Below are 13,424 nucleotides of genomic sequence, written 5' to 3' on the forward strand. Positions count from 1 at the left end.
GAGGGAGAGCCCCAAACTTGAATTTTACAACTACAGTTTTTATTAAAGGTGGTGGAGACTGGGTCTTTCCCTAGATCTGTTGGTCATGATAACAAAAGCTTCATAATTATTTGTGATATTTGATAACTTGCGCAAGTCAAACAATACTAATTCTTCTCCTTCTTTGGGAAGATGAGTTTTTTTAAGCAAATGCATACCACAATCACCACTACTCCCTGATTTCCAAACATTCAAAAATCCACAGAAAGCTCTGTGAGGCCTGCAATCTTCTGGAAACAACCAACTGCAGTTGGGTAGGAATCTCACATATATTTTAAAAAGTAGGGTCTGAAGCATTAGATAGCAAGAGCCAAATCCTTCCTTTGGCTCAGAAGTCAAGGAAAATGAATTTTACAGATTGTTATTTTTAATCTTCTCCGTTTTAACCCAATTTCATGATTTTAGAAGCCTGGCAGCGGAGCTGTGAACATTTGGTGCTGCGAATGCTGCAAGTTGCTGCCCCGGCTGGGCCGCACGGGGACAGCTAGGAAATGATCTGCCAGCAACCGCTCTGCCCGCAGCGAAGGGCATCCTGCTCCTGGCGACGTTTCTTGTTCAGAAAGTTGATTACAGGGACTGGAGCATCTTCGAGACCATCTCCTACCTCGAGCCGAATTGGCAGCAGGATCTGCACAGGAAATTAAGCGGGAAAGACCTGCGGCATTAAAATGGGGCATCTTTGCTTCCCGCAGCAAAAAAACTGAAAGAGGAAAAGCTCTGAACGGCTCTAAAAACATATGGCAGGAGCTTATTTGTACTGCATTGTGGAAGAATGCAGGCCACCACAAAGGCCATTTTCCCTCTTGAAAACTATCTATTTTGAAAGAATTTTTGAGGACTGGTCTTCTGCATTTTGTGCTTTTTAATCTTTTTGTTTGGCTGCTTTCTATTGAAAACAGACTTTTGGGGAAAAGAGTTTTGTGGTGTGAAGGAATTCTGAAAGCAGAAGGGAGTCTCTTCAGAACTGAAGGCCATAATGAACTAAACTCTGAAATGCTTCCCTTGCCTGCTAAGCTGCTACCCACCTCAAGAACTGCAAGAAAAGCACTATGAAATATATTAAAAGCATCCTCTGAACCTTTTAAATGCATTTTCATGCCTTGCATTTTCCTTAGCTTTAAAATTTTGCTTAAAAATAAATAAAGTATAAAAATGTGACTATTCCAAATGCTGGAGCCATTTTTTTATTCATAGGAGACTCATTCTGACTCCTTTTTAGTTAAATATATGAATGCAATTCCCTTGCTTTCCTAAAGATCAGGAGTAATACAGAACAAGTGGAAGGGCTATACTGATCACTATAAGCAAAACGAGATGACACTGCACAGTTAGAGCTTCCCTTCAGCTTGGAAAGAGCTATTTCAATGAGCAATTTAAGAGAGTCAGATCGAACACAAAATATTTAACAAGCAAAGACTTCTCTTCAGCCTCTCCTGAGATTTAAATTATCACCTGGAATGATCTCTCTCCTTCCACTGACTATAAGGATTGGCCAGAGAGTCCCTCATCTTCCACTTGTCTCTGACTAATTTATCAGCTGAGGTTGCTCGAGGTGACTACTTCTGAGCAGAACATCAGTGTTAAGAAATAAGAGAAAATCGTCACTTAAATGAAGACACCTTCACTTTTAGCCTTGTGAAATAAACACTCACGATTCTCTCCTGTGCACCACAGTCTTAACACTTTTTTTTTTTTTTTTTGCTGCTCTTTATAACCCTCAAGGAAAACTGTTTAATTTCAATATGTATGTCCTTGTGGAAAGGTACCTAAAGGTATGTCCTTAAAAATATGTTTTAGCTGGTAAGGGCAGCAGTGAATGATACATGAGAAGGGATAGTAGAACTGGGGGGAGGAAGTTTCGATTTTTTAATTGGATTTAAATTAGTAATTTGGGCTAATGACACTTGTTTGCAAACTGAAACGGGCAGGAATAATCCAGATGATAGACAGTCAATATTGGTGTGCCCTTCAGAGCTGAGCTGTCCTAAAACACAGCCAAGGTTCTGGCATGGAATGAATGAGGAGTTAAAACACGCAGGAAGGTTCCTTCTCCTTGTACATCTCCACAGCTAACAGTTGGAGGCAAAGATAAGCAAAAGCTCAGAGGCAGAGAGCAGAATCTGTTCATAAAGCAAAAGAAATGATACAATCACCCTTGAATGCCCTCTCATCAGGACGTTTTTGGGAACACTGTGCACCGGGCTGAGGAAGCCAGTTTAAAGGAGGACATGAGCATTTTGGGTAAGATCCAAGAGGAGATCAGGAAGACTAATGCTGAGGAATGGTAGATATGTCTTATGAGGAACAGCTTAAAATACTTAGCTCTGAAATGGCAGGATGGGGGATCTAATTAAGGCACAGAAATACCTAATGAGGGCAAGCAGGGGTCTGGCTATGTATCTTCTCCCCTTACCCACTCAGGACAAATGACAAAGTCACTGGCTGAGCTTGGGGTCAGCAGCAAGTGCCTGATGCTGTACGAGCAGAGAAGGGAGCCCATGTGGTGGTCCCCAGGAACTCAAGAGTTTAACATCACATGGACTTGGAGCACAAAACACATCACAGGAAAAACAGCTCATGGGATGGTCTCTCTGAGAGTCTGCAGCCCACACTGCTGCACTGAACCTCCTGCACTGAATCTGCTGCACCGATTCCTCCTGTTAGAACAACTCCCAGAAATAACAGTTTGTAGTATTAGGGATGAGTGGAAATTGAGGATGAGTCATTTGAAAACATTGACCTGAATTAACTCTGTTCCTAACAAGATTACTGGGAAATAAAACAAATAAATAAAATTAAATGAAATAAAAATAAAATAAAATAAAATAAAATAAAATAAAATAAAATAAAATAAAATAAAATAAAATAAAATAAAATGCTTGAGATCATTACCAGTGATTCCTTATATGCTTGTCTATAGACATCAGTAGACTTACCCCTAACAGATATGAGTCTAAACACCCATGTATTAGTAAACTCCCTAGGTTGGATGCCTTAGCAATAAAAACACGGAGTTTCAAGCAAATGTCAAAGCAGCAATTTTATCCTGATCAATAGCTCTAAATATTGAATGAGTGTGTGGCGAAATAAACACTGGCATAACGGGAGGGTAGAAAGAGAGGGTGGAAAAGAACCAGAACATTAACAAAACAGCCATAATGCCAGCGAGAAACAACTACTGCATGATCGGGGAGGTTGATAGCAGAGGATGTCAAACAGTTATGGGGTTTTTGAACTTCTGAACAGGCAAGGATGAACAAGTGGAAAGACTGCAGCGAGAAGCGGTGCCACCTTGTCACAGAGATGCCACCTCCAGGGTGTCTCACAAAAACGTCTCATTTTCTGTCTGAAAACTCAGCTTGAACAAGAAGGCAAAGTTCTTACACGAGAACCATTCTACAGTTGGTACATGGAGAAGACCCAAAAGATTTTATGCACTTGCTGGCATCCTACCTGGGCTCTACCGGGCTCTACCAGGCCATGCAGCAGATTTTTTTTCAGGGCAGATCTTCATGCTTTTGAGGCACAAGATCAGACTGGGGCAAGTGGCTGAATGACACAGCGACCAGCACCCACGTGTAACGAGGACTGAGTGGCCACTCGGCCATGACAGAGATGGCCTGAGATGGCAGGAAGAGCAGGCTCCTCTCCAAAGTCAGCCTGCTTCCCAAAGCTGCTAACTTACCTTGTTTTATCCCAGCCAACAAGCTATGCCCACTCATGTTCCAAGGTGACAGTCACCATCAGCCCCATCCTGCATCTAGCAGAGATAGGCTGAATAAACCCAAAAGTAAGCAAAAATGGACACCTCCCCCCCAAAATGTCATTTTTTATCTTTATGCTGGATCAGGTAAGGAGGAGGCAGTGGGAAAAAGGATAAAAATGCGTCAAAGAACAAGACAAATGGCAACATTTTCTTCTGAAAGGAGGGAAATCCCTCTGAAACACCCTTTAAAAATTCTTGTGGCCTCCAGAGGAAGAACTAAAGACTTGTGTGCTAATGTTCATGAAATTGAGAATCCCTAGACTATTAACAGTCCCTAGACTATAAGAGGGAGGTCGCACAGGCATAGGAAAGTCATATGGTTAATGTTGCTGAAGATCCAGTTATTTCTTTCTGCAAAAACAGACAACATGACTCATTGTGTCCACAGGGTGTATGGAAAATTAAACAATAGTGTGACCAAAATGACCTGCCATTGAAAACACTTACTAAGCAGGACCAGAGACAAGAAGAGATTGGATAAGAAAGGGGAAAATCAGGAATCTGCAATGTAACAGGCTGATGCACAAGTGGAGATAAAGACAGGAGCTGATGGATATAACAACAAGTGGAGTTCAAGGGGAAACTGGAAACCTTGTTTGCTGAAAAAATAGCAAGTTCATTTACACTGCACTTGAAAAGATTTCAGAGGGCCTCGAAAATGTTTTAATTGAAGATGCTACGGGGTAAAGCATCCACTAAGCAGGACCCAGCTCTTGCCATCAAACCAGCATTAAGGCAGACTAGCCACTGTGCCCAAAAACTCACCTTTGCTGCCAGAAGGGCTGGATTCAGTAACTCAAGACACTTAAGCTACACAAGTGAGAGGCACATGATTACTTTACTAATTTATTGTAGAGGAATGGTTAGAGAGCCCGGACATGGCTCCCCAGCAGGCCTGCTCAATTCCAGCCTTCAGGTTTCAGTGAAAGAACAAAGGGACTGCTAACTAGGAGATAAGGAAGTAGACCAAGGTCAGAGGGAATAAAAGAGCTGTTGAACTAAAAGGATGAGCTAAACAAGTAAGGGGGGCTGTAAGGGTCTGAGTTAGATCATTGTCTACCAATTAGGAGCCTGTGTAATTACATCACTAACTGATAGAATCATATAAATGTACTGCATGTAAGCTAATAAACGAAGTCAGTTCCAGCTTCTATGAAGTTGCTGTCTGGCATTCCTGACCCGCTCCAAGCTGCAACAATTTATTATTACTTTGAAAGTTCCTATCTATTTTTAAATAAATATTCAGGGCACAGCAATATAGAAAGACACAATACGGACGAAAGAAATGTGTATCTGCTTGCAACAAGTGCAGGTCCAGAGCCATACTGGCTATAATGCAACATAAAATATAAAAGTGTGTGGACTGGCCTTTTTCAGTGGAGAATCCATGAGCATAATCCTGCCAGACACAATGTGAAGAAGAGAGCAAACAGTCCTGGGACCAGCTCATGTACTTGGCAGGATGCTCCTATCCATGACAATGTCTGCCCAACCATGCTCTTCTGTGAAAAGATCATAAAAAACACCTTTGCATCCAGCTATCCAGTTTTGAAACATACTTATTTTTGCAGTAAAATGAGCAAAATGCCGATTTTAGTATGGATGCACACTTGTTCCGCTCAGTGCACTAACAGAGAGCAGTCAGATACGAAATCTGTGCCTCAGTGACCTGCTGTGGTGTCGGTAGCTGCACAGGTACCCTAACAATCCTGCAAGTTGGGTAACTGATGAGCTGATTCCTTGTTATCTTACCGGGAGAAGATCATTGAAAGAGGCTTTGAAAATGTACGAACACACGAGGGAGAGCAGGACTGGAATATTCACAATGAAAGGAAGCAATCACATACTACAGGTCTCGTGAGAAGCAAGATATAGATGGAGAATGCTGGAAATGGGCAGATCTGCTTCATCACACAGTGGGTTAAACAGTATTACATCAGGGACATGCTTGTCCCTACATGTTAGAAGGAAACAGTAGCAATAAAGTGGTGGAGGAGTCTGTTTTGACTAGCACACACTGCAAAATTGGAAACACAGGTGGGAAGCCTCTGGATTATAACCACTATTATACAGAAAAAAGAAAGGTTTTCTTTCATGTAGCACATTTCACATTTGCAACAATCCTTTTATCAGATACTCATCTGCATATTCTGAAAAAAAAAATCTAAAATCACTTTGCAAGAAAGATAAAATACTCCCAATACTACCTTACTAGCCTGCTTACAATGGAAGAAGTGTTGGTAACGGCACAGAGGACATCAAAGACTAACATGGACTTTCTGTTTCTGGTCTGGGTCTGGAAGATAAACATCCGAGGAGCAATAGCTAATCAGCTTGTATTCATTTTGTAATGGTTATTATAATAAAAATGTTGTTTGTAATAAGTAGGGGAAACACAAAGTCCACAACTGAATGAGTTGACAGTGAGGATGGTTGTGAACTTTTCTAGAGGAAAGGCCAGCCAAGCCCCAACCCACACTGAGAGTCAAAGGAAATCCCAAATATTTGAAGATATCAGAAAATTCTATCAACATTTTAGACAATAATTCGGTGCAAAGATACCTGACCCAGCTGGGTACCACAAGCAATCTTACCACATCATTGGAGATCTGACTCAACCAATAGTTCAGCATCTCATGTTTCCAAAGCCAATATATTTAGAAGCGGATGAAGCGTTCCTACACTGTACTATATTCTGCACTGTAAACATACCCAAGGAGCTCCGATTGCACAGAGGATCTGTAATAAACAGGAAGAGCAAAATGTCATTTAGAGTCAACGTGTACTCAATACTGCCCATAGGAGTGGGCAATGTTCCCTCTCTGCACTCTTAGAAGAAGGCACCATCTCACCCTACCATGTGTGCAGGCCCTCCAAGCTGGAACTGGGAAAATTGAAACTTTGACCATATTGGTTATTATAGAAAGTGCCATAAAACTACTAGTGACCAAGATTTCACCATGAGAACTAAAGCATAACATTAAATAAATAAAGAGGGACGGAAGGACAGTGACTCTCTGTGGGGCCAACGAAGAAACAGAATGGAAGCAAGCAATTGAGGGCAAGGACACAAAGAAATGGGAGGCTGACTCCACGGTTTGCCTGAGGGAGACATGGCCGGCTGAGCAATACATACACTTGAATTAAAAAATAAGAAAGGGAACGAAAAAGCAATCAAGGGTAAGAACGAGGAACAGTGAAAGTAGGAAAATGCAAAGCTTTGCCCAGCAATTAGGTCTGAACGAATGCAGAGAGTGTAAGAACAGCCAGGAAACTCGAATCAGGTCAGGAATGAAAGCCTGAATTTTCCAGGACATCTGCAGGAGTAGCCATGGAGGCGAGCGCTCACGGCTCGGGATGCAGCTGCAGCAAAACTCAAAATTCCCAGGACCAGAGAGCAGAGAAACACGAGGAACAGGGCTGCGTACCAAGGCATCACACCCAACCCTCTGGAGGAGGGCAGATCCCCAAGGAATGTATTCCCAAAAGCCACTATGCTCAGCAAGGAGCCAGCTGAGATAATCAGTGGGAATGATGGCTTTTTACTCCCATTCCTTCCAGAGAATTAGGGTTCTTCCTTCCTGAGATGCTTATTCACGCTGATCTACGAGCCTCCTGCACTTGAATTCGTAACATATCATACGTGGGTGAGGGCGTTGAGAGGAGCAGAACGGCAGCGGGCGAGCAGCACGGGTTACGTGGGATTTATGGATTTGACTTTCCACAAATGTAGGTAACACTGAATTTCATACCTGCTCACATACATGTAGAGCCAGCACCGACATTTTTCAAAATGAGGGTAAAAAACAGGCAGCAGGTTATAACCAGTTATTAAACAAAATATTCAAAAAGATCTATCTGAAGGGATAAAAGCAGGCCCTGATCCCCACACAACAGAGGGAGGAAAGAGAGCTGCTACCGGCTATTCTGTGGATCAGAATTAACATTTAACTGACCTTGTATTAAACAGTTATTAATTCATCATTAGCCACTCAACACCATTTTGCTAAGGCAGACTAATGCAATTTGTATGCATTTGAGAAATGGAATAAATGAAAAAGGAGAATTTAGTAACCTTAGATTACTGCGTACTAGGGAAGGGATATGGACTGGCAATTCGCAGGGAAGGATCAGCAAGGGGTTTTTGCCATTTCAGCAGTAGAGGTGCAAGATAATAATGTCAGTAATAAAGTAAGTCTCCAGGGAGCAGGGATTCAAACCCTGCCTTCCCTTTTCCATCTCAACCACAGAGAGCACCGAGGCTTAAACTTTTGCCACTTGATGCTTTTCTTTAAAAGCCAGTGAAAGGGATGTGTCAGAAAAAAATCTCCAGGTGACAGAGGATAAAAAAGTGGTTTCGGGACCTTTTTTCACAAGAAAAACCTCTGTGGCGACCTGTGATAGAACTGTCAACGCGTGCAAATTTTTGCAGAGCTTTTATTCACAGCTCAGGTACTTGCGAGCAAGCTCCTTTAACTTAATCTGGGAAGACAGGAGCATTATGTAAAACAACCAACAGCAAAAAATGAGAAAGGGAATAGGACCAGTAGCTGGGAAGGGCTTTGGAGGCAGCTGAGTGACCTTCTCCATCCCTTTTCCACCTCTCCTCAGCGCTTCACTAGGCTCCTTGCCTTTCCAAGGTGATTTAGACATGATGGTGGTGCCACCTGGCAGCTCCCCCTGGCCCTCTGGAAAGCAGAACGTTCTTGGGGAGGTCCCCGTATGGCTGCACATCCCTACACTGCTCTTCTTACATTAGACTAGATGCAGTCATCTTTAGATAATGCGCCCTATCCTATGTGCATACTCCACTTGTAGACATATTGGTGTAGGTAGCATCAAAGGAGATCATGTAACTGGTGTGCACACAGTTGGGATCCAGTCCAGTACATTTAGAGAGAATAGACTGAGAAATTCCTTCCAGCAACACCAGACTGTGTGCAGAGCTGCTGCAGCTACAAGCAACAACTTCTTCTTGTGCTGGAGAGAAGCTCAGTGCACTAAATGAACCACCTAGAGCAACATCAGCAACATCTGGTATGCACTAGTCATAGGAAGATGTAGGAAATCAGTGGGATAGATATGCTGAACAGAGAGGAAAATCTGGGAAGTCAGGGCTTTGCTGTCTCCTGAAGTTCTCCATTCCCTTCTCCTGTGAATAAAATGGACAAAATCCAAGACCTGCTTTGCACAAAACCCAGTCAGGATTCAGCGAGGTGACTCAGGGGCCACATGTCATTTCCGTGGGATAATATTTCACTTTGGTTAGAAACGGAGGGGACATAGGACTGTGTGCTAGAGAGCTGACTCATTAGGTGACCTTCAGCTGTGCCTCTGGGAGAAAATACTTAAATGGAAGGAGAGCCAAAGCCCTGGAATAGCTGGGTTTAGGAAGGCTAACATCTTTGGAAGATGTTAAGAGCAGGGCAGAGGACACGAGGTAGCTGCAGTCCCCCAGCACCACATTTTGGGACAACGTGCAGCTCAGCTACATGCAGCCCCTGCGTCCAGCTTGCAACTGCTGGAAGAAGGGAGATCTCATCCTAAGTGACCCCGCAAGGTCTAGTCCAGCTTTGGTTTCTGTGGGTTTGTTCTTCATCTGCCCATACCATGCAAAAGTTGATCATAATATATCTTTACATTATGAGGGTAAGGAAAGGGGTAAAAGCAGTCTCAGAAATGATTTGCAACTGCTGTTTAAAAGCTGCTTTGGAAATACCAAAATGGTGGTATAAACTCAAGCTGTAAGACTCTGATGGTAATTATAGGATGCACACATGTATACAGAAGTCATGCTTTACTCTCACTTAAAAGACATAAAGCTTTCAAATAACACAGGCTGCCTCCATATGAAAGCTTGCTGTTTCTTGCAGCGTGATTGAAATACTGTATGTTTCCCTCTCAACAGACTCCAGCAAAGTCTTTGTTTAAATTTTTTTAATAGCTTTTAAAATAAGTTCTTCTCACTTGTGGCCTGGGAAAAAAAAAAAAGGAGGAGAAAAAAAAGCATTCTAAAGATTCACTTCTGTGGCTGCTTCTCACTCTCTGCAAAAATCAGGCTGCTAGAAAACAAGTATTTAGCAGGGTCCCTGCCAACAGAAAAAAATACACAGCAAATAATTTTTCTGACTGTTTTGCCTTGCCAAAGCAAGCAATGACTCTCCTACTGATTTTCCCTATGTCAGAGGTTGGGAGATGAGACCATTTCAGTGACCATTTCAGCATTTTGTAGTGGCAGTCTCCTGATGTAATCCAGCATTATTCCCTGCTGGCCACACAAAAGCTCACCAAAAAAAAAAAAAAAAAAAAAAAGGCCAGACCTGAGCTGAGCATCTGATTCAAAGGAAAATTCAGCAGTGAGCTGAGCCCTGGAAAGATGAATCAATACACAGGCGAGCTGCAGCTCTGGATTTAAGCAGAAGTCCACAGCATTTAACCTACTTTAGCAGATCAATGCAGCAGATTTTTAATCAACATATTAATCCTCAAATAAAAATAATTACCGCAGAGATCCGTATTGAAGTCCCTTAATTATATCCCATTTCATCACTCTCTGCACTCGGGATCAAGAGCTATGAAGACCAGAGTTTCTCAGTGTCATTTTCGGGCTTAGGGTCTCCCTTCTCGCTCGTGTTTAGCTGTTTTTGGGAGAATGATACATTTGCCTTGCTGAGAGCAACCCATCCCTCCTGGAAGAAACCCTGGGAAAAAAAGGGGTGGGCAGGATTTGACCTTCCACGTGCAGACGGCACAACACAAAACATCAGGGGAAGGAGCAAGGAACGTTGTACGGCGTGTGAAAAAACGTGGGAATGCCTATAAATCTCACCACGACATCCTCTGCCTTTGCCAGGAGAGACCCTAACTGGAATGTGGCTCCTTTCCTGATTTTACCTGACTGGAGGGGACTTACCATAGAATTTCCTTCCCCGAGCAGCCTCTCCTGCCTGTCCTTTCATAACACAGGGGGTTTATGAAAGAAGAGACCGAGTGAAGGTTGCACAAACCTCTGCACGGAGCAGGACCAGCACCTGGGCACTGTCCCTCTGCTTCCCCCCGACAGCCGAGTGCCAAGGGCACACCGAAACCCTAACAAACCGCAGAAAGAGAGGGCAAGAGCAGGAAAGACAAGCTGAGGGCTACCTTTGTGATGCTATTTTATATTTACTGTATCATTTTTTATTTCAGTTTATGCTTGGGGTTTGTTTTCCACCACAGTTATTTGGGCTTAGAACGACTAGGGCTGCAAAGGCTTTAGGACAAATGGGAAGAGCTGAGAATATAAGGTGAGAGCTCAACATGCCATCAAGTCATCCCTCACAGCACAAGGGGGCTCGCTACTATACCACCCTCTAACACACTCCAGAAAGTCCCCAAAATGAGATTTTAAACCTCCTTAGGGAGTCTCACCCTTAAAAAGTTTCCCTGCGTGTCTGGAGCTAAATCTTTCCTGCTGTAACTTAAGCCTGTGATTTCTTCTCATCACAGGGGCTGTTGCAGCAATTTATTACATTCCTAGTGCCAGCAACCTTTTGGGTATTTCAGGACAGTTATCATCTCTCCCCTTGATTTTCTCCAAGCTAAACCACGACAGTTTGGCTCTTTCCAAACAAAAGGCATCTTTTGGGAAGCGAGGTGCCCCACGCTAGCCTGAATGCCCCAACCAAGGCCTCACTGCTGAGCAGGGGGCTCACGTTGCTCCATCTATAACCACAACACTCCTGTTTATACATATTCTTATTACACTTGTTATTCTCCCCGGTGAGAAACAGTTTCCAACTGTCAGCATTTTTCTTGCTCTTGGCACTGGATAAGCTGCAAGCTAGGCAAGAACTGAACCATCTTTTGGCAAATTACTGCTAAATTACAGCAGAAACTTCCATAGCAGCTACCTACGCTACCGAAACCCACTTACCTCAAAGCATGTAAGAGAAACATTCCCTTTTAAAAATCATACCAGCCATAACACTTTGAATCAGATTAAGTAAAGTAAACCCTGCGTGGCTCAAGGTTAAACACTCGAGGAGCCCCACTGGTGTTTGCTATAATAAGAGCAGTGCCGCTTGCAGATCAAAGACTGACGTGATCTACAGCAAATCAGTCTCAGCAGTAAATTCATGCAAAGACAACAATGAAAATGTAAAGCAGTCTCCTTGCTCTCTGAAACGCTAACACGGCTGCTTTGATTTTTGTATCTAACAACGTGAAAGTTTCAACGAGTGAGTTCTGCAATAATTTGACTTCTGGAGGCACTTAAGCTTGAATTTTCAGAGGGTGAAAAGCCTGTATCTCATGTTCTGACCAGAGGCAGATACCCCATTGGCAGAAGTCTTGAAGCTTAAGTAAAACCTAGATTTTTACAGCAGCTGCAGAATAAAAAACAGTCCAGCAGATAAACAAATCCTACCCTGCCTAACGCTGGCTTTTGCTAGTAGTCTAAGAGATGTTACAGATGCCGAATGCCAAGAGAGATTAACCTTGTCAGCACAACACAGAGAAATGGTTCGAGTCCATATAATGGTACATCTGGATCTCACCCCCCGTTTGCCTTTCCAGACAACTTTTCCCACCCCCTTGCATCCCCCCTTACCTTTTGAGATAGTTTCTCCCGTACAGGATCTGCTGCAGCAAGGTGACCACGGCAAAAGCGCAGATGAATATGAAGAACAAAGTTCTGTTTCCCAGCAAATCTCTGCTTGATGAAGGGTCAGTGTATCCCATCCTTACCAGCCGTTGAAGCTCTGCTGGGGGAAGCTCAGTCCATGGTCACGTTCATGCCCTTTTCCCCGGGAAGCAGACAGGGATGCTGGTTGGCTTTTCTCCAAGAAATCCAAGGATAAGGTATCCCATTGTTCAGCCCTGCTGCCCCTTCCTTGCCCCTCTGTATGCTTGCTCTGGGATCGGGTGCTGTGGCTGGTTTCCAGAGGAAAGTTTCCAGGAGATTCAGACGTGGGGAACACCTAAAATCATCTCTTCAGAGCGCGTTCGGCACAGGCAGCGTGTGCTGTGCGAGAGGCATTCTGCTCCCTCTAAGCCTCTCCTGCAAACCCGCTGCTAGCAATTATCTACTTCAATCCCATTTCCATATTCCAGATGGGGGAAGCTGCAAATAAGCCGGAAAACTGCAGCCAATGGCAAACGCAGCGCTCCGGCAACCCGCTTTGCAAATACATAGTCGCCAGCTCGTCTTTGCTTCTGCTCAGCGACTCCAGCGAACGGCGCCTGCGAGGAGACGTGAGCGGCGTGTGCTATGACCGAGCGAGGGTGCAACGATCATGAGGATTTCCTTCAGCCCCCTGCAAAAACAACAGCAGCAATCTGGTCAGGCGAGCAGGGAAGCTGCAAGATGGGGCATCCGTAGGGTGCCTTCGGAATTTGCATGCGGAATGCGGTGCCTTTAGTCACACGGCGCTCGCTGCTTGGGCTCCTCTGTTTCCCCCGGTTATTCCTGCGGAGTGAGCGTCAGCAAGGTCACCGTGCAGCTCCTCAAGGACAGAGCTCTCCCCTCCTGCATGCTGATTTATTGGAGGCTCTGAGTAGCCTCACAGCCGCAGAGAGGGAGAGACTGCCCCTCGGTGCAGGCTGTACAAAACTATTCATTTAAAGAGACAAAATTCCA

The 13,424-nt window shown here is 43.9% G+C and overlaps 1 protein-coding gene across 2 annotated transcripts in view; it reads right to left on the reverse strand.

The window, feature by feature from the left end:
* ST8SIA5 (ST8 alpha-N-acetyl-neuraminide alpha-2,8-sialyltransferase 5) overlaps positions 1–12,890 on the reverse strand; it is a 35,217-nt gene extending 22,327 nt beyond the window's left edge. The window contains exon 1 of one of the 2 annotated variants that reach the window (XM_088537275.1): positions 12,396–12,890. In XM_088537275.1, the coding sequence (XP_088393401.1) occupies positions 12,396–12,526 (131 nt within the window). In that variant the 5' untranslated portion in view covers positions 12,527–12,890. The remainder of the gene's footprint in view (positions 1–12,395) is intronic. The other variant, XM_088537276.1, reaches the window with a different exon arrangement.
* Positions 12,891–13,424: the final 534 nt, after the last annotated feature.

Source organism: Tinamus guttatus, unplaced genomic scaffold (genome assembly GCF_059628265.1).
Source record: "Tinamus guttatus ecotype Peru unplaced genomic scaffold, ASM5962826v1 Tinamus_guttatus_pri_ptg000741l, whole genome shotgun sequence".
Classification (NCBI taxonomy): domain Eukaryota; kingdom Metazoa; phylum Chordata; class Aves; order Tinamiformes; family Tinamidae; genus Tinamus; species Tinamus guttatus.